The sequence below is a fragment of the Homarus americanus genome, unplaced genomic scaffold, assembly GCF_018991925.1.
Source record: "Homarus americanus isolate GMGI-L3 unplaced genomic scaffold, GMGI_Hamer_2.0 scaffold40565, whole genome shotgun sequence".
Classification (NCBI taxonomy): Eukaryota; Metazoa; Arthropoda; class Malacostraca; order Decapoda; family Nephropidae; genus Homarus; species Homarus americanus.
In genome coordinates, this window is record NW_024735503.1 from 4,731,317 (window position 1) to 4,754,059 (window position 22,743).

At 41.8% G+C, this 22,743-nt stretch overlaps 1 protein-coding gene across 6 annotated transcripts in view; it reads left to right on the top strand.

Annotated features, from left to right (window-relative positions):
* The first annotated feature begins 2,226 nt into the window (after positions 1–2,226).
* LOC121871233 (dihydropyrimidinase-like) overlaps positions 2,227–22,743 on the top strand; it is a 146,129-nt gene continuing 125,612 nt past the window's right edge. For 5 of the 6 annotated variants that reach the window (XM_042373432.1, XM_042373435.1, XM_042373434.1 and 2 more), the window contains exons 1-3: positions 2,227–2,350; positions 12,516–12,855; positions 14,883–15,081. In XM_042373432.1, the coding sequence (XP_042229366.1) occupies positions 14,893–15,081 (189 nt within the window). In that variant the 5' untranslated portion in view covers positions 2,227–2,350; positions 12,516–12,855; positions 14,883–14,892. Of the gene's footprint in view, positions 2,351–12,515; positions 12,856–14,882; positions 15,082–16,798; positions 16,853–22,743 lie in introns of those variants that run through there. The other variant, XM_042373438.1, reaches the window with a different exon arrangement.

A 22,743-nucleotide genomic window follows, 5' to 3' on the forward strand; every position in this document is an offset into this window, starting at 1 on the left:
AACCTTATATGTATGTTGTGTTGTCAAAGTAAAAGGAGACAATTGAGACCCTGCAATTGTGTGTAAATGAGGCAGAAAGTCAGATCAGCAACGAGGGACACTGTCACAATTTTTGTGATGCCATATGGCAGCACATTATGCTTCCAATATCTTCCCAGGCGGTAGTACTGTAGTGGAAACTCTCCCCTACAACTGCTGACTGATCACTCCCTCTCGATACCAGCCAATCAGCAGCGAGTTCCACAGACCAGGCCTCACTTGCGAACCGCGCGGTGATTGGCGCCGGTCATTTCGCACCTCGCTTCTCTGATCCTGGAGAATCGTATACTTACACCTTAGCCTAGCCATGGACATCACAATACCTGCAAAAACCCTCCACGCAAATTGCAGAAGACCTGTATATGCCAAAAGAAAAAAGAAAGAAAGTAATAATAACCCAACTCTATCAACAGTATAGAAGTGTTTAAATCAACATGTGTCACGGAAAAACGTCTGATTGAAGCAAGTATGATTAGGGAAATGAATTCCATAAGCCTTAGGGATGGTCAGTACAAAACTAATATTTGTCAGTGGCCTAAGGTTAAAATCGCTTTGAAAGCATTTGAGGTAGATGTAGGATAGATGATTAGTGGGTCTCAAGGTTTTGACCTGACTTGACCTTACTTGTTACGTCACTCATTTTTATAAGCTCTTCTTTCGTGTGCGGTGGAGGTGGTGTGTGGACAATAACTGATTGTTAAAATTTGCAAAATATTAGTCTAGTTGCCATATATTTAGAGAAAAATGCTAACTTAACCTAACCTACCCGTCCTGACCTAACTTAACCTTACCCCTAGGTAACGTTTGATTGTTCTATCACAGGGTGGACATGTCTGTGCTCCTGGTCTATGCAGTATTTATGTGGATAAACGGCACTATAAATTATTATTATTCTCGGAACTCAACATTTGGTTTTAACATTTTTGGCGAAACGGGTACATTTACGTATAATTTGAGTAGCCCAGTCAGGTCTTGGCGCGAAGAAAACTGATTTCTGAAATTAATGCGTCTTCCCAACGCCTGTGTTTTAGTGGGGACCACTCAGTAGGCGTGATGTGGTTTTCCTTGACCTTCAGGAAGCGCGACCCACGTTGGGGCCCTGTGTGGAGCATAACGACTGGTGGGAGGAGCTTAAGAGCTGAAGGAAACTTTAAATGACGTCATCAGTTACTACATTTAGCTAGTTCTTCACCATGTTCAAGAGTTACCTCTTGAATATTTAGTGTAATGTCACGTAATGGAGTGTATTTATCAACTTGATTTATTTTCTCTATCGTCGTGTATTATGAATTTTTCAGAGCTTTTCAGACTCCGCTGAAGGTCTTCCCGCCAATGCCCACTGTATTTATGAACAAATGCATTATTTGAAAGGTAAATTCTAATTATTCTATTTTTTCCATCTATTTGTTTGTTTAAATAAGAATAACATTTTCACTAACTCTTTTTTTCCCTCAGTGTAATCTCTTTATCAAATTATATAATTATTTTAGTATCGTACGGTTTTGTCAGTAAGTTCGTTGCCTTTAAGAAACAATTTATTAATTTTTGTTTAAGTTGTTTTTGATCTCGTTCGTCAGGTCACAATTCCTCTGAATTTTCATGTTTTTCTTCTGTTTATCACTTTTCTATTGTCTATTTATGAGCTATTCGACCATTTTCGCTTTTAATCCAATATTTGAGATATTCTTAGCTACTGACTTTTTTCAAAATTTATTGTATTTCCATGCTTAAGCTTGTTCCATTTTCTTTCACTTTCATTTTCATTTGGTTTACTATCTCCGTCTTTCGTACTCATTTTCGAATTGAATAATTCAATATTTTGTTAATTTTTGTGCAGCTTTGTTCACGAGGCTTAGGAATAGTCACCTTTACTTGCTTCACATTGTTGGTGATGTCAGTCCTTCACACCAGAAAATAGTAGTCGAGATTTTTCGTACACGTATTGTCATAATTATTACCTCCAGGGCCTAACAAATATTGCCAGAACTCGCAATATGTAACATATATTTACTATACCATAGGATATGCGTATCCAGTGTAAACCATGCTATCTTATTCATAATTGTATATTCATAGCGAAGTAACATGTACAGATAAAGAGAATACATGAAATTAAATAGAAAAGTTAGGGATTAGTGAGTGAGGTGTGTTGCCGGGGGAGGTTGGCAACAGTGGGGCGAGGTTGTGGGTGGGGGCTGGTCTCAAGACAACTTCACTCCACTGCCACGTCCCGGTACTGAACACATCCTCTCTGTACGCACCATAGTACGAGTTTGTTGTTGTGTGTGAACGTTTTCCATCACGCGCCAAAGTACGGTTTGACAATCACGTTGTAATTCTTACTCATAAGTGGTTTTATCTTCTGGGTTTAAGAAATTACTTGTGAGGGTGATCATTGTATCTAACGATTTTTTTTGTGTTTAGGCGTGATCAATCGATTAATTTTACCTGTTGTCATTGGATTGTGTGTGGGAATGTGAATTGTGTCCACCGTTAATGAGGCCATTACACCCTCATCGTACAATACTTGTTACAATCAATGGGTTAGTCATGTGTCCGTGCACGTAGACTCGCCGGCAATAGTAGAATGGCGCACGTGTGTGGTGTATAACACTCTAAATTTTATGAGTGGAATCAGTTTAACAGTGAGGGTAGAGGTTGTAGCCTGTTACAAAAGCCACCACTTTACAAAGAATAAGCAATGCAGTGTGAGGTCGCTGCCATTGAGTACAGTATCTGATGTTAACGTTTATTTCTCTGTCCGCCTCAAAAATGAATATTATTTCGATACTCCATCTCAAAATTGATCCCCAGATTGAGTATTCAGTCGTCTTGAATTTTAAGAATTTTATATTAGTCATATGATGAATAATTTTGGATTTATCTCAGGGATGTGGATGAAATGCAAGCGCATTACACGAGGCCAATTTCTTCGGTTGATTAGTATTATATATTATTTTCTGTCCCAGTTATATCCTGATGATGAGAGTGAGACCAGTCTACCGTCGGTATACCTGAACTATCAAATTTCTCACTGACGGTAGCTTACTGTTAGTTGAATACCAGTAATACGGCATCAACTGCTTACATTGTCTGAAGATAACAAAAGTACGTAAAATTTTTTATATTAATTTGGTAATACAAAACAACAAATGAAATAAGGACCTTGATCATATGATACACGATTCTGTTATTATCTTCCAGGTAAAGAATATTTTATTGCATCTTAAATCATAATAACATTTGAACCAGTGGCCAATATTAATTCTTTACTACCGAGTTAAAAATATCGACCAAGATACATTATAATTATACCTTTTGTTTATGGCACCGCTAATTTCAGTCAGACACCGTCTCATGCTAGTCCCGCCAAAATTGGGCTATATCCTCTTGCATTTATATACATGGCGGGCACATCTTGTCTTCACCTGGCTATATTGAATTGGTATTCGTTTTTGAGAACTTGGATCTGTTATAACCGGTGGTGTGAACTGGTGAGGGTCCTTGTCTGACCTTGGCCAGTGTCTGATTATTGTGTTAGATTTACTACCGGAAATGAAACGAATTACTTTCCGGTTTCTGTTGAGTATAGTCCCATGTGTGTGTGTGTGAGTGTTATGTATGAATGTATCTGTACACGAGGGTTTGTATTTTGGTAGTGCATTTAATCTTTTTTGTTTGTGTGAATTTTGTGAGGGTGGTTGTGTTGCCAATGTGGGGGGAAAAGAGAGAGGAAGAATGAATCTGAGAGTAGGATGGATAGCGAGAAGAAGGGAAGGGAGAAACGATAAAAGGATAAGCAGTAAAGAAGGAAATGTGATTAAATAAGAGGAAGGGTGTATGGCGTAAGGGAAATGAAGGAATAAGAGAATGAAATATCAGAGGAAAAGTAAGAAAGCCGATAACCAGGGAGAGAAGGAAGAAAAGTAGCTAAAGAGAAGAATATAGGACTTAGGGAGTGGAAGGGAATTGAAATTAATCAAGAAGGAGATTAAGAAAAGGAAAACAGCATAAAACTCTGAAATAAAGTAGAAATGAAAAAAATAGAAAAGTAGTGGAAGGAAAGGCTAGCTAGATGACAGGATTAGCAAGGGGTAATAGGAGAAATAAGAAGGAAGAGGAAGGAGATATAGGAAGAAGAGGGAGACGAGGGAGGGGGAGGAGGAAGACGATGAAGGAAGAGAAAGGGAAGGAGGAGGTAGGTTTGGTGAGGTTGTGGGAGAGACGCGTGCTGTAGATCACCATTAAGAGATTGTGTCACGGGGCAGTAAGCTGACCACCCTCCCCACATGCCTGCTGTGACACTCCTACCATGACACCTAGCGTGGCACCTCTTCCGTGACACTTGCTCGATACCTAGCGTGACACGACACTCCTGCCATGACACTTGGCGTAACACGCCTGCCATGACACTTGGCGTAACACTCCTGCCATGACACTTGGCGTAACACTCCTGCCATGACACTTGGCGTAACACTCCTGCCATGACACTTGGCGTAACACTCCTGCCATGACACCTAGTGTGGCACTCATGTCATGACGCCCGGCGTGACACTCCTGCCATGACACTCCTACCATGATACATGGCATGGCACTCCTGGAATGATACTCCTGACATGACACCTTGACACCTAGCGTGACACTCCTGCCATGATACTCATGTTATGTCACCTAGCATGACACTCCTGTCATGACGCCCGGCGTGACACGCCTGCCATGACGCCCGGCATGACACTCCTACCATGATACATGGCATGACACTCCTGGAATGATACTCCTGACATGACACCTTAACACCTAGCGTGACACTCCTACCATGATACTCCTGTTATGTCACCTAGCATGACACTCCTGTCATGACACCCGGCATGACACCCACCATGGCAAACCCATCATGACCCACCCACATTAAAATTCAGAGATAAGGATCGCAATTAAAAAATTACATTACATTTATCAGTTTACCATTCCTGTGTGTAGTGTGCTGTATCTCACAGGGTAGTGAACTGTATCCGTGTAGTTGTCTGTATATGCAAGTACTCTCACGGTTTTCTTGTGTACTTTGACGGTCAGACTCTTCCAACTCCGTCCATTTCAACAAAGCTCTAACGAGACGAGTTATAATGAGACCCTTCCGATGGGGCAATGTTGGCAGACTGTAAGCTTATCCCAGATGTTGGCAGACTGCAGAGTTATTCCAGGTGTTGGCAGACTGTAAGCTTATCCCAGATGTTGGCAGACTGCAGACTTATTCCAGGTGTTGGCAGAATGCAGACTTATCCTAGGTGTTGGCAGACTGCAGACTTATCCCAGGTGTTGGCAGACTGTTGACTTATCCCAGGTGTTGGCAGACTATAAGCTTATCCCAGGTGTTGGCAGACTATGCTTATCCCAGGTGTTGGCAGACTGAGACTTATCCCAGGTGTTGGCAGACTGAGACTTATCCCAGGTGTTGGCAGACTGTAGACTTATCCCAGGTGTTGGCAGACTGTAGACTTATCCCAGGTGTTGGCAGACTGTAAACTTATCCCAGGTGTTGGCAGACTGTAGACTTATCCCAGGTGTTGGCAGACTGCAGACTTATCCCAAGTGTTGGCAGCTGCAGACTTATCCCAAGTGTTGGCAGACTGTAGACTTATCCCAGGTGTTGGCAGATTGTAGACTTATCCCAGGTGTTGGCAGATTGTAGACTTATCCCAGGTGTTGTCAGACTGCAGACTTATCCCAGGTGTGGCAGCATATAAGCTTATCCCAGGTGTTGGCAGACTGTAGATTTATCCCAGGTGTTGTCAGACTGCAGACTTATCCCAGGTGTTGGCAGACTGTAGACTTATCCCAGGTGTTGGCAGACTGTAGACTTATCCCAGGTGTTGGCAGACTGTAGAGTTATTCCAGGTGTTGGCAGACTGTAGAGTTATCCCAGGTGTTGGCAGACTGTAGAGTTATCCCAGGTGTTGGCAGACTGTAGAGTTATTCCAGGTGTTGGCAGACTGTAGAGTTATCCCAGGTGTTGGCAGACTGTAGACTTATCCCAGGTGTTGGCAGACCGTAGACTTATCCCAGGCGTTAAAATTTCCTCGCTTTAACTACCAGGGTTTTTGTTATTGGTTTATGTGTTTTAACTACAAGGGTAATTATTATATTTATAGCTTTGGATGCAAGTAGGTAGTAGTCAGCCATCAAACAGAGAAGTACTACCGCCTGGGAAGATATTGGAAGCATAATGTATTGTCTAATGGTAGACCCTGCTGCCATATGGCATCACGAAGATTGTGACCAAGTCCCAGGTTGCTGATCTGACTTTCTGCCTCATTTACACACAATTGAAGGGTCCTTTTTTCTCTTACTTTGACAACACAAATATACATTATATTGTTTATCACTATTGATTTTTTTTAATTCTTTATGGTTCTTTAATATTATTATTACAGTGTTGTTATTATTGTTACCATAATTTTTAATTTTGTATTTTTAATATAGATTTTATTTACTATGAATTATTATTATTAGTATTATTATTATTATTATTATTATTATTATTATTATTATTACTACTACTACATTTTCGCCCCCCAGGCCCCGATGTGGATCAGTGACCTGTGCCTGGTGGGGTAATCCCCGAAAAAAAAAATGTTTCGTTAACCATCATTATTAAACACCTGTTACCTGTCATTATTTCTTTAATTAGACTTCATTACGTATATCGATTTACTGCTGCGATTTGAAAGCGTTTGAATATCGTCCTAAATTTAGAGTCCTCATTTTGGGGGAGAGAGAGTAGTGGTCTTATGGCTCTGGCTGGGGGAGTGTGAGCATAACTTCCGCTAAGGAGACATTCCCCTCAACGTTTGGGAGTGTAACATTAGCTGGGTGTGTCCTGCTGCCTCCCTCTGCTGCCACCTATACTTCCTTTTCTCCTCCTGCTGCCACCTCCCTCCTTCTGCTGCCACCCACCTTCTGCCATCACCTCCTGCCTACCTCCCACTCCTTACCACCTTCTGCCACCCACCTCCTGCTGCCTCCTCCTTCTGCTGCCACCCACCTCCTGCTGCCACCCACCTCCTGCCCCACCTCCTGCTGCACCCACCTCCTCCCTTCTTTCCTCCATTTCTGCCTTTCTTCTCCCCCAACATCACATGTAGGTCCCCCCTCCTTACCTCTGTTTCACTAATTTAGTTTTCCTCGTCTCTTCTTTCTTCTTCTCTTACTCCTGTCTTCTTTCTTTCTTTCGCCTGTTCCAGCTTTCTAGTGTCCCAAATTGTCTTAGCCACTTGACTCTTCCCGGTTATTCATTCCTCGTATCCCTATTCTTTAGTCTCTCTTTCTCTTTCCACACTGTGCGACTCTCCTCTCCTCTCTCTCTCTCTCTCTCTCTCTCTCTCTCTCTCTCTCTCTCTCTCTCCTCTCAGTGTCCTTCATCTCGCCATTCCCTCCTTCCCTTGTTTATATATTTCTCCTCGTTTTATCTTTCCTTGTTTATTTACTTTTCTCTTTATTTTTCTCCCTGATTTTGCATTCCTCCTTCGTTCTTCTTTACTCCATTCCTCTATTCCTCCACCACTCACCTCCCTCCTGCCCTCCCTCACCTCTCCCTTCTGCCCTCCACATCCCTCCCTCCTGCCCTCACATCCCTCCCTCCTGCCCTCCCACTCACCTCTCCCTCCTGCCCTCCCTCCTCTCCCTCCTGCCTCGCTCCTCCCTCCTGCCCTCACTCATCCCTCCTCCTGCCCTCCACTCATCCCTCCTCCTGCCTCGCATCCCTCCAACCTCCTCCTTCCCTTCATTCGTCATCCTGACCCCATTGAGTTCAAATGACACGCGGCTCCTGCAACACGACACCTCCCTCACTCCACCACCATCTCTGACAATCCCTACCCCCCTCATCCCCCCATCACCACACCCTCCACCACCCTCCCTCCACCCCACCATCTCTCACCCCCCACACCTCCCTCACCCCACACCTCCCTCACCCCACCACCACCACCACCCTCATCCCACACCTTCCTCACCCCCACCACCACCCTCATCCCCACACCTCCTCACTCCCTCCATCTCCCTCATCCCCACACCTCCTCACCCCACCTGCCCCCACCATCATCATCCCCACACACCTCCCTCACTCCCCCACTATCTCCCTCACTCCCCCACCACTACTTCCTAAAGCTAAACGTATCAGTATATAGATTTTCATTTGAGGTGTTTCAGAGAGTTGGATCATATTACCAATTTTTTCCGTAATAGCATTTTGTCGTCGGTCATATTGAGTTATGGGTCCAGATTTTGTAAGATTATTACGGTATTATTATTTTATCTTAACTGGTGGTAAAATAACGTAATGAGTATTTAATTGGCGGTGAAATAACATAATGGGTATTTAATTGGCGGTGAAATAACATAATGGGTATTTAATTGGCGGTGAAATAACATAATGGGTATTTAATTGGCGGTGAAATAACATAATGGGTATTTAGGGTTTTGATGATTATATTGATGCATCAGAGTTGACTTTTATTATTTGAATCATTGTTTAATTGGGTTGTTTACACTAGTTCTCTAATCATTAGTTCAAGGAGAAGAAATATCGTTAATAGCATCTCCCAATACAACTTTTCCAATCCGGTAACTCTTAAAAATATTTGTGTTCGTTCAATTATCCTATAGAGACTATATCCTTAACAAGAGTAATATATTGGATTAAGTTAACTAGACTATATTTGGGTGATCTTTTCCCTTATGCTTACGTGTGTTGGTCGGATATATAGCGAGGAACGTGTTTTGTCGCGGGGAACGTGTATGTCGCGGGGAACGGGTCTTGTGTCGCGAGACGTGTCTCGTCGCGGGAAACGTGACTTGTGTCGCGGGGAACGTGTCTCGTGTCGCGGGAACGTGTCTTGTGTCGCGGTGAACGTGTCTCGTGTCGCGGGGAACGTGACTTGTGTCGCGGGGAACGTGTCTTGTGTCGCGGGGAACGTGTCTTGTGTCGCGGGGAACGCGTCTCGTGTCGCGGGAACGTGTCTTGTGTCGCGGGGAACGTGTCTCGTGTCGCGGGGAACGTGTCTCGTGTCGCGGGAACGTGATTTGTGTCGCGGGGAACGTGTCTCGTGTCGCGGGGAACGTGTCTCGTGTCGCGGGAACGTGTCTAGTGTCGCGGGAACGTGTCTAGTGTCATTTGCGCTAATAGACGACTTGGCAGCTGCTGGGGGTGGGGGGAGGATCACGACTAGCGGCTCAACTGTGTTTATTTACGTGTGGTATTTGCTCTGACGGCGCCATCTTCCTGTTGCTATATTTTTTAATCGCGTGTGTGTGTGTCAGAGCTGGGCACCACACCGCTCTATCTTACTACTACACACCAGCGTGACCCTGCGTGGCACTGTACCTATATATGAGTGGTGGGAGTCTAGGAATGATGAAGTGTGTGTGGATGAGACCTTGTTTTGTAGCTGTGTGGGGAGGGTCTGTGAACGTTTCTGTGTGTGTGATGGGACTTAGTTTTTGTAGCTGTGTGGGGAGGGGCTGTGAACGTTTCTGTGTGTGTGATGGGACCTTGTTTTTGTAGCTGTGTGGGGAGGGGCTGTGAACGTTTCTGTGTGTGATGGGACCCTTGTTTTTGTAGCTGTGTGGGAGGGGCTGTGAACGTTCTGTGTGTGTGAGATGGGACCTTGTTTTGTAGCTGTGTGGGGAGGGGCTGTGAACGTTTCTGTGTGTGTGATGGGACCTTGTTTTTGTAGCTGTGTTTGGAGGGGCTGTGAACGTTTCTGTATGTGTGATGGGACCTTGTTTTTGTAGCTGTGTTTGGAGGGGCTGTGAACGTTTCTGTGTGTGTGATGGGACCTTGTTTTTGTAGCTGTGGGGAGGGGCGGTGAACGTTTCTGTTTGTGTGAGATGGAACCTTGTTTTTGTAGTTGTGTGGGGAGGGGCTGTGAGCGTCTCTGTGCGTGTGTGTGATGAGAGAGAGACATGACCTAACCATCGTGTATGCCGTGACCCAACACCATATTTACAACACCAAACGACCACGTAGCTTTATAATCAGATTTTCTTTTTCTTACAAGATTTCGAAGTTAAAAGAAAAATTGTTCTAGAACATTTTGTTGAACTACGACAGATGAGCTAAACGTTGCTGACTATATCTCGTGTTGCACTACTGTATATCTCAGGTGGGGGAATATCACTGGGTTCTTGGGGGTAATCTCAGGAGTTTATTTCACCTTGAGATTAACCACGCTAACCTAACTTAACCTAGTTCTATGTTGCAGCTTTTTGGATAGATTAGAACTTTCTTCAACTATTCAAGCTATTTTATTGCAACAGAGGAACTAACTGTTTTTATTAATTGTTTAATAAATGTATAGAATTTCTCATATTTCTTTTCCATGTTGTTTAAAACTGGCTTTAAGGAAATCTGATGCTGATTTCCCACCATCGATCGCTGCCTCCTGGATTGACGTCATCGTTGTCAGCCTCAGGTGGTTATGTTATAGTTACGATGCCTGGTGAGGCTCCTGTAATTTTGCGTAAAAATACCCAATAATATTAATAATACTAATCCTAATAATAATAATGATAATAGAGATAATGAAAGTAATAATAAATAGAAAACATTAGAAATGAAAAAAAAATTCACAAGAAAACGAAAATAAATATAATAACAAATAACGAAGGCAAGAGAAAACAATATCTAGTAATGAGGGCCACTGATCATAACACGAGAATTATAACTCATAAAAGACACCCTAAGACCCGCCATTAAGCTGCCTGTGGGATATCTCTCGAGTCTTCCATTTTATTATATTACTCGTAGACGTAACGCCCATTATCATCCTGCACAATTAAAAAAAAAGTCATCATCTTGCACTGGGGCGGCCTCTTCACCGTTGACATCAGATTTGCATTTTTTTTATCATTATCAAAACAACAGACTATTATTTTATCAATTTAGGCACAACAGACTAATATTTTGTCAATTTAGAACCAACAGACTACAGCTACACAGATTTTCAGCTAAGATGAAATTTACGTTATGGTGGAATAGCTTAATTTACAGATAAAGTAAAGAAATGTACAGTAGTTACTTTATACTGAAATTATAATACGTTTTTATTGATCATTGCTGTTTATGAATTTTTGGGAACTTTAGAGAGGCTCCCTTGTCCGTTACTCTTGTTGATCATGTTGACATATAGCGGAGACCAACTGGGTGATAATGGCAAGTTACCGGTCACTTGTCTTGTTATAAATGTCGAGTAAGTTGCCCGGATGTCGGTTTTATAGCACCGGACATGTTATGCACTACCTGACCGGACTCGTGATGACCGGCTGGGGAGGCGAATGTCCCTTGTTAGCGGTCCTCCGGCGAATATTTTTCCTCCGCAGTGGAGCCAATTTTCAGCTTTCCTGATTGGTTCGCACAGCATGACGTCACCAGGTTGATTTATAAACATTATCTTTATGAATTTACTTCTCTTTAGTTACGATAAGTCATCTTCGGGTAATTTAGGTTACATAACTTAGATTCGAATAGGTTAGGTTAGGCATGTTTGGCCAGAAGTTGGATTGGGTTATATTGGGTCAGGAAATGATAGCAGAACCACAGAAAAAGTTTACAGACGGTGATATAGAATAGGTTACGGGAGGCTAAGTTAAACTGGGATAGGTTAACATAGAAAATGGCCTTTGTTGTGTAGCTTTGTAAAAGACCCTAGCCAGCCGCCAGGTCCTGGGATGTGCATTTTTTACTGTCAGCCGCTCCCCGTACAGCATTAAACGTGTGTGGTGGTCGTTCCTCTGTTTATAAAAACGTGTTTGGTTAGCGTTCCTGTTGGTTTCAAGAACGTGTGTATGGTGAACGCTCCTCTGGTTTGAAGGGCGTGTGTGATGAGCGTTCCTGTTGGTTTTCTAAGAACATGAGGTAGTCGTTACTGCGGGTCATACACGACAAGGACTGGTTCAGTATGGTATATGGCAGGAGTGATGGGGAGGGGTCACCTTTAGTGCCTCGTTCTTCCACTTCATAGTAATAAATAGTAACAAATAACACGTGATATATGTTGTGGTTTCTTCAACTACCTGGGTTATTAAGCACCGTTCACTATACTTAGGTGTAGGTGCAGGACGGTCGACAATAATACTGTATTAAAAAATCGTATGGACGTAAATTCTCACAAGTGATCTCTTAAACTATAGCTTAAAGCTTTTTGTACATTCGATTATTTTAGGTCACTTATTTGAAATATGTACACACTCACTCAACACTTCTCGAACGCTATAAGCACTGTGTAATCTGACAAAATAAACGATAATTCTGAAACCATTCCGAGATGACAAGCTCCATTCTGCTCATCCTCACATCCATCATGCCCAGGCTGTTGGAGAATTTTTTGTTGAGAGAAAATATTGTGGTAAATATCGAAAGATATTTTTTAAAGAAGTGAAGTGGTATCGACTCACGTGCGTCTTATCATTCGTTTTTGCAGGTTCGTCTTACACCCCCACCCCCACCCTGCGTGTTCCTGCTGATATGAGGTGAAGTAGCAGCAGCAGCAGCAGAAACAAGAGCAAATAATCAAAATCAATAACATCAGCAACAGCGGTTTAAACACTGCACTACAGGAACACCAGCAACATCAATTAAAAAAAAGATAAAAGGAACAACATCTCCAATAACAATATTAAGAATTTTAATAAAAAAATAAACGATTCGTAACAAAAGAAGTATTTTATAAAGAAGTAGACCGAGTTGCAACAGCACAACCAACGTCATCTGTAAGACGAGGAGACTGTTGTCATCACAGCCCAGTCGTCGGTGTAAACAAGGTATGTGTAGCCATCATTCTCACAGGTTCACAACACTGGAGGGACAGTGGTCAGTGTAAACAAAATCAGTTTTTGGTCATTGTTTATACTGATTCATAACTCTGACACAAGAGGGCTATTTGTTTACTTGTCATCGCAAATATTGTTGACCATTTTTTTACTTGGTATTGTTGTATACTAGGTTGAAGGATAGTGATATAACACAGGTGGTTTGGTTCAAGAGCATGTGACGGTTGCATTGTCCTCTACATTGGCTTTCAGAGTTCACGTAGACGCTTTCACTGAATTTCCTTCCTTATGTATTATTTTTAAACTTAACGAACGAAGCAGGTAACATACTACAGAAAAACAGGAGCGATATTATAAGGACATATTGCCCGCCAGTCCAGGGCATAAGACACTCACACCGGCAAGAAGACGTTAATAAACAAACAACGTACCGCCACATTTATATTACTTTAGTGTCGTGTTGAACATCGCCCGCTTCACCACAACATAAATATCGCTCCTTCAATAGCTAGCAAGAACAGTGCCGGATTTAAACCTGTGGAGGCCCATGGGCAGCCTCTTTGTGGAGGCCCCCTCATTATAACTAACACAAGAGGGTGGGGTGGCGAGTGAAGCGAGCCTAAACATCTGGGAGTTCCGGGGGGCGCTGTAAGACCCCCGGAAAAATTTTGAAATTTGAACACTTCTTTGGAGAAGTTTGAAGCCATATGCAGTTATATTGAGGAAATTAGAACATTGAAAATTTTTTGATTAACTGTATATTTATTGATAGTGTACAAATTCCCAACACACACACACACAAAAGTGAGACATGACTGGAGTCATTCATGTGGTTTCAAGTCGACCAGTCCTGATATAGCTACTACCGCACATGTGGAGGCCCCTGGGCAGCTGCCCACTTTGCCCACTCCTGAATCCGGCCCTGAGCAAGAATGGCCTAGTCCTGTGTCTTATTTTTTTTAATAGTTGTCGGTTATAAGTAAATTTACAGAAATAATCGAGTTTGGTTGTGTTGTGGTGACAACATCAGGTAGTGTAAAACGTACTATGATATAACATAAATAGGCAGTGCTTAACTAACGCGCACACTCATGATGTTAGTAACACAGTTTGAATATAGTTTTATGAGGCTATGACACAACTTAAATTCGTAGACCTTTGTTATTTACTTATACCATTGAATTAATGCAAATACTACCCTCGATTACTATTCACTGTATATTCAAAAGTGTATCTTAATATTCAAATTAAAAGTGTGTCGAGTGGTGTAAATATTTTGAGCTACGGTAGTTTGACCCCGTCTACTATGCCTCGCGTGGCTGTATGGGGTTGTCGCTGCTTCACTGATGACTTTTTCTGACATGTATGATCCTTGAGATTTAGTGATAACCAGGGATTAGTTTCAGTTCATTTCCATTATTTTCACACCAGTCACCAGGTCAAGTAAATTGTATATTACCCCGTAAACCACTGATCATTTTCAACCCGTCTCGAAGCTCCTCTGTCCACTTCAACCAACTAACGAAAGTGATGTGCACCGTTGATATGAGCTCTTTTAAATATAACTTCAACAATATTCCTTTTGTTTTTGGAGATTATAAATTCTACGCCATCGCATTTGCACTGAGACCGGAATCGGACATATCCTGACGCAAATTGTCCGACAGTTTAGTATGGAAAAAGAGGGCAAGGAATGACCGGTTGCATTACTTCACATTCACATTGTCACGCCGGATTATGTCAGAATCTGCAGTGGGTTATTCCTTGTCTGTTTTTATTCAGGCGAAACTGTTGGACATTTTACGTCATAATTGTCCAATTTCGGCCTTAGTGTGAACGCTCGCCCAGTCAGGAATGTTTATCAACCGTCCATTTGAGAATCTGGACCCAGAGACACTTAAACCACGATCTGTGTGAGAGTTTTATCTCTCTCTCTCTCTAAACTATACCATTGATGTAAAACTGTTGTTACCGCCTGATGTGTGAAGATTCACTGGCCCTCTCTTCCTTACCCTCAGCGCCTTCAGGATGTCTTCAGGCAGTCGTCGGGCGTCGCAATTCCAGCAGGAGAAGGAGGAGGATGTGCCCCAGTGGATCCCCGGGCTGGGCAACGACAAACCCAAGCCCAGGACTCTCGGCACTTCCTTCTTCGGCTACGTCCCGGACGCCTTCTGCGAGAAAACTCCATTCCTCCCCTCAGAGAAGCAGGCCAAGGAGGTGAGTGTTAAGCATGGGGCAATACTTATTGGGTGGGGAGACTCATTGGGTGGGGGAGGCACATGGGGTGGGGAGACGGGAAGTAGGGAGACATGGGGTGACTTGATTTGAGGGAGATGATTCATTTTATTATCTTATGGTGATGTATGACTGTATAAGGTGGTGTATATGATGAGCATGGAGGCGCACTCTTATGATGTGAAGTAGGAGATATTTCATGTACAGTAAGAGATGGAAACATTGCTACGTTTATTTCAGTCTCGTCACAGGTTTAGTGACTGATGCGTTTCTTATTCAGCTAAGAAAGAAAAAATTCTCTATCTCCACATCTGAGCCATGATATACACCTGACACAGGCTAATTACTTAATAAATATTTTGCCTTGAAATGGACATCACTTATCATGCATTTTCCGAAGATTTTATGATTTTATTTACCGATATAAATATTGTTCGTTGACTCACGCAATATAGCTACCATTCGACACTGGCCCTCGAGGGATGAAACCAATTTCAGACAGGGCCCATTTGACCAGACCTCTCCTCAACTGCTCAGTGTGGTGCACTTGTGTCACGACCATGAATCACGTTCGCCCCAACCTCTAAGTTAAGTAGGGATTGTGGAAACATCTAAAATGATTAACAAAATGCTGATAATTGAAAACCAGATTTGATACCGTGTTTGTTACTGCCTGTTGCTTGATGATGGCACGCCAAAATATACCCGAGGTTTCTTATCCTAGCGTGCATTGGCAACCACGGAAAATACTTAAGGACCACTCACATCTCCCTGGGCCCCTCCCTCCCTTACTACACCGCTGCTAGAATTTAAGACGTAAAACTGTGTCACCGCAGATAATGGCCCACCCGAAAGGAACTACAGTATATAGCTTATATTTTTACTACCATAATATCTTTATAATCAGACTTCGAGAAACAGGCTTTTAAAAGCTTTCTCGGCTGTCCGTGGTGACTTGACTTCCTCTTTATCATTGCTGTACTTGCAGTGTTTACAAATTGAGCCAATGTGAACTCGTGTGACAATATTACTGAGTAAATATCTATTTTTCTCAATAGAATTTAGGCAGTCTGACCGAGGGTAGTATATCGGTTCTCGTGACATTCCTAGTATAATAAGTTCATGGTCATTTAATGGCAGACGTCGTGTCGTGTTTTAAAATTCTGCAAATGTATAACAACATTCTTAACAACCTAGTTATATCCAGAGTTTGTGACAGTGCTGTAACTTACCTTCACGGTCCAACACATGTGGTTGAGTGGATGACTGATTTTCGTTCACAAGAATTTTATAACGTTACAGATTTTGAATAGTTTACGAATTATATGTGACTACTGGGTACACTGACCATGTGTGTTACTGTCCACCATTTAAACCCTTTTCTAGAGTAACTCATATTTATTGGCTTAACCATAATTTAATGAGAATGAACTAATATGAACAAGCACGGAAACATTTAAAGTACGCCTTTTATGTGCCGCTTTACGTTATCAATTTTTTTTTTTTTCGTAGAAAATGGTCCCTCGTCCTTGTATACAGAGAACTACAATGTACTGTTGTTTATGAAATACCTCGCCCATGTTTATCTAATTACGAATATATCGGCGGGACAATGATTCAAAATTGGCCAACACTAATCCTCATTAAGCAACTGAGGATCTAGCACATTCCCACACTGTTAGGCTCCGCCCACTTGAGTGAGACTCAGGAGTGTTGTGCCCTTGGCTGCTTACTTCGCTCTCAACTTCACTAGGTAAGTTTTGAGTGTTTTTGAAGCTTTCAATATCTCAGATAGTTTATTACGTACTTCTGTTTGATGTTTAGAAAACGGTGTTATTAAGAAAACTGTTAATGGCATCACAATTTATACTTTCACTTGAAACGATGAGCATAGTGTTGCGTTCATTAAGGTGAAGGTGCGAGGAGGAAGGTCCGGGTGGTGGTGGTGGTGGTGGTACAGTATAATATGTAGGCTGTGGTTAACTCATGTTGTATTCCTTTCGACCAATAGAATTACACGCTATGCTTTTCATATCAACATGTTGTGGTGATTGTGGTTATAATTCCTTCCAGTAGAGGCAGGTAGGTAGGTACAGTATTTTTTCTTGGCATCTCCCGTGAGCCAGGTGGAGTGGGTGGTGGTGACGGTGTCAACAAGGTGCAATATTGGATGCACTTCCTATGTGTACCTAGGTGTCTACAGTCACACACTGCTCATACATCGTCACCTTACGTTAAAAGAACACACATTTTAGATATCATTAAAGATTTATTAATAAATGATAAGAATAACAACAAGTATAGTTAGTTTTACAACATTAGAAACAACGAATTATCGAATGTGTTTTTTTTATTCGGTGACATGTTGATTTATAGCAAACAACCGATTATATATTTTTTCCTTATGTGAACAAAATTATTAAACTGTTTCTTGTATAAAAAAGTGGCAGATGATATGAAAAAACGAGTGACCATTGTGCATAATGATAATAGAAAATTTAATAATAGTGATGTGATGTTATATTTTAATATCAAGATATAATACTTTACAATCGTCTGTAAATAATGCATATACCAGTGAAATTGATATTGAAACAGTTTATTTAGCCAGAAAAATGCAGACAGTGGACAATAACAAGAATATTAACGCGGCTGAGTCAAGTGAGAGCCTGAACCTTCTTTGTGGCACTTGATAATTATATACTGTACATTTATCTCAATGAATTTTTTTTTCATATGGCGTAATGTGGCTTTATTGTGATGGTTTAAAAAGATAATTATCCAAGTCAAGTATCCAACAATAATATAAAAATATCTTTTGACTTACTGGTCATTTTTAAATTACCTTGTAAGATCATTCCGTAAGAACACCCCCTGTCAGAGCCTGATCCACTGTGTTCTGAGGCAACAATAATATCCTTTCGTAATAAGTACATAGACCTGAGGAACAGTGTACGGGCACCATTTTTTAATTGAATTGAATTGTAACAGTTTATTTAGCCAGAAAAATACAGAAACAGAGTGGATAATAATAATATTAACATGGCTGAGCCAGTTGAGAACCTGAGCTCTCTTTGAGGCACCTGATATATACTATACATTTATCTCAAGGAAGTATTATGTAACATTTAGTATCGTCTGGAATATTACAATAGCATGGTAGTTACCACGGTTATCACTTCAATATTTATTTATTTTATTTTTTATTATTTTTATTTTTTTATTTTTTATTTTTTTTATTTTATTTTTTTATTTATACATACATATACACATACCTACACATATACACACACACACACACACACACACATATATATATATATATATATATATATATATATATATATATATATATATATATATATATATATATATATATATATATATATATATATATATATATATATATACATATACACACACATACACATACACATACACATATACATATAAATTAGAGTGGAATTTAAAAACATAAGTATAATGGGGGAGCAGTACAACCTGGGTTGTGCAGTAATAAGGTTGAACAAGAGGACAGAGCTTTCAGGATTATGTCTAGTTGGCAATTATGTGTATTGCAATGGTAATTACTTATTTATTTACATGATAATTTCCGATAAAACGGATTTGGTGGTACAATAAAAGCAGGTACTGTAAATATAGTAAGTGTTACAAGAAATATTAATACTTCGACAATAGATATTTTTTTAGAGATGATTTAAAGGAAGGGAGCGTAGTCTTTGCTCGGATGGGTGGGGGTAAGTTGTTCCATACCTTCACACCATGATATTTTATGGAGGTCTGGGACTGAGAGGAGCACATGGGGGGTGGTCTTATTAGCTCTGGGTGCCTTAAGTTGTATCTCTGATTATTCCGGAACTGGAAGTAATTATTGTCAAGCAAGTGATTGATAGATTTGTAAACAAAAAGGGCACAGCAGTAAGTGTTAATATCTTCGAATTTTAAAAATTTCAATATAGCAAATTTTTCGTTTGTGTGATCTGTTTTTTTCAAGTAGTCATTGTCCGTACATCTCTCTTTTGTGCAGTAACCAGAGATTGTGTTTTTGAAGAGCCAGAGGCCCCCCCATAGTGTGTGACAGTGTATCAGGTGTTGGTAAACAAGATCATGATAGATTTCTTTCATTGCTGTGAGAGTGAGTGACTGTCGAGTGTGATACCGCACTGTTTATTGATTTTACTGTGTATGGCTTGTATGGCTTCTTATTTAGGATTAAGAAGCTCACCCTTACCCTTGACCCAGTGGTTGCTTCGTAAACTACCTACACTAGTCACTTGGTTTACCTGGACGAACCCAAAACTAGGGCCCCTGACAAAGCTTTCGGAATAAACTTTGGATTCACTCATTTCGCTCATTATCTCGGCAGGCGCCTCAGTTAGCGTCTGTGTTGGCATTCTTCTGCATACGGCGTTTGAGTTTGAGTGATCTTTGTGTTTTAATAATGTTAACTTCGACAAAATTCGTAGTACTGATGATATTTTTTTAACAATTGAGTTAGTGATGTTTGATGGTGTTTAGGTCATTCTGATTAGCACGCTTACGTCGTCGGTAGAGCCTCAGCCCTCAGCCACCACCCACGCCCCCCACCCCTACACACAATTGAACTCGCCACCATCATCCCATCATGTTACCAATCATGTCATCGTCTTCGTCTCTCTCTCTCGCTTTTGTGTTTTTTTCACCGACTCTCACTCTTGTTTCATGCGCCTTAAAGACTCTCCTCCTAACACACCCTTCTCCTAACACACCCTCCTCCTAACACACCCTCCTCCTAGCACACCCTTCTCCTAACACACCCTTCTCCTAACACACCCTCCTCCTAGCACACCCTCCTCCTAGCACACCCTCCTCCTAGCACACCCTCCTTCTAACACACAACACACCCTCCTTCTAACACACCCTCCTCTTAACACACCCTCCTCCTAACACACCCTCCTCCTAGCACACCCTTCTCCTAACACACCCTTCTCCTAACACACCCTCCTCCTAACACACCCTCCTCCTAGCACACCCTCCTCCTAGCACACCCTCCTCCTAGCACACCCTCCTTCTAACACACAACACACCCTCCTTCTAACACACCCTCCTCTTAACACACCCTCCTCCTAACACACCCTCCTCCTAGCACACCCTTCTCCTAACACACCCTTCTCCTAACACACCCTCCTCCTAACACACCCTCCTCCTAGCACACCCTATTGGCTTTAATCTATCATACACAACTCATAGCTCTGATGTTGTCACTGATCTTATGTCTGACCACAGCCCAATCCAAGCTAGTATACATGTAGCCAATAACACCCCCACTGGTGGTAAACTCAACAGACGTAGAATCACAGTCAAGCAAGAACATGAAAACCAGTTCATAGACTTCATCCATGACTGGTACAAGGACTACAAGCCTGACAACTACCAAAGTTTCCATGACGATCTGATAGATAGGACTTATGTATACTTCACCAACAATGCCTCCACCAAAAAAAGGAGAAAACGCGGTCAGCATAATGGGAACAGGCAACAGCAGTGCTATAATGACCCTGAGCTGAAAAAACTCAGGGCTAGGGTCAGGAGGGTGGGTAAGGGTTACAGACAATTTAGAACACCTCAAATGTTACAATTGTATCAAGCTTCCCTTGCTGCTGTCAGGGAACGTGTAAACGAACTCAGACAAAATGCATGTGAGACATATGTCAACAGCCTGAACCAACACACATCCCTCAGCAAAGCCTGGAAAGACATAAACATAATCAGAGGTAAAAACAGAAGACACGTCTCCCATCCAAACCCTCTGCAAAAGTCGAATGAGCTAATAACAAAGTGGGCTCATGTGTCGAGCTATGACATGTTACCAGTAAGGACTCGGGGGACTCCTTGATGCGAAGTCTGTAGAGAGAAGTAATCTTATTAGCTTTATGCTGGGCAAACAGCACGATGAGTGTGATGTTCCATATACTGAGTGGGAGCTTGACGCCGCCCTCGCCAGGGGTAGGTCTACTTCCCCTGGAGAGGACGGAGTCACCTACAACATCATTAGACTACTAAGGCGCGTGCCAGGCAATCCATTGTTGGTATTGTACAATATGAGTCATGCCGAGGGCCAACTACCCACATCATGGACCAGCAGTATTGTTGTACCAATACCGAAACCAGGACAGCCTGATGCCTTTCGTCCCATATCACTAACCAGCTGCCTGTGTAAAACCTTTGAGAGGATGGTTCTTGGCAGACTCTTATATAGAATCAGAGAACACATGTCTCCTAACATAAATGGCTTCACCCATGGTAAAGGTGTACATAATTGCATCACCACATTCCTAACTGTGCATGGTGATGAAAGGCACAGATACACCACATTTCTTGACCTAAAAGCTGCATTTGATATTGCCAATACGCAACTGATATTGTACGAACTAGCCAAAATGGATATAGGAGGTAGGCTGTTACACTGGATAAGTGGTTACCTAACCAACAGAAGGGCTGCTGCACTGTTTCAGGGTTACAAAAGTGAAGTTAAAGATATGCAACTTGGTACCCCTCAAGGTGGAGTACTTAGCCCTACTTTGTTCAATGTTCTTATGAATGCATTATTAAATTTAATACCAGACAACCCCAGCAATATCTCAATCAGCTATGCTGATGATATTCTTATACATACTAAAACTCATCGTGAAATGCAAACCACCCTGAACCATGTATACGCAGCCTGTGAACACCTCGGTCTTATTATCTCCACTGACAAAACTAAGGTGTTCAACAAACAAGCTGGTAACCGCAAACGCGGCCCCGCCACGTTCAAGATAGGTAACAACACTATTGACTATGTTTCTTCTTTTAAATATCTTGGTGTTTCCGTCCCTTGTACCCTACCTGCCATACAACAGCTAACCCGCCAATGTACTGACAGACTGAGACCTCTTAGAAGTGTAGCGGGGTACAGCCCGCACTATGGTGCTAATATTAGAATTGTTAAAACAATGTACCTAGGCTATATAAGATCTCTGATAGATTACTACGCACCAGCCCTGGTCATTCGTGACGGGAAAGGCGTTGACAAGCTCGAGAAAATGCAAAATAAAGCCCTCAGAATTATCCTAGGATGTCCCATGAGCACTAAAGTACTTAATATGAGGAAAGAACTAGGTATACCCAGTGTTAAAGATAGAATAATTGAAGTCAACCTCATGATAGCCCTTAGGCTTCTGCGTGGTGATCCTGATAACATTGTTTCCTTAAAATTGCTAGAATGTATGAACCATGGGACTACTGAGTCTAAATGGATCCTGTATAGATATGTAAATACCAAGATATGTGAACACGCCTGACCTTCAGGACTCTGTTACCATTCATCGTACCATTTATTCACATGTCTGTATTACTACATATTATTATAGCATGTCTGATATCTATGCTTATGTCTAATGCCTATGTTCACTTACTATGTACCGATGTACTATGTCTATACCGCGCTAGTCGAGTAACTAGAAGACCTCATTTATTGTCCTAGTAATGTCTAGCAACTCTCCTTGCCTAGCTAGTTAACTTCCCTCAGATCGGCTTCGGCCTGCTTACGACGAGGAGTTCCTTGTGCTTGTTCCTGTTTCTGTACCGGTTGGTTATCCTCCA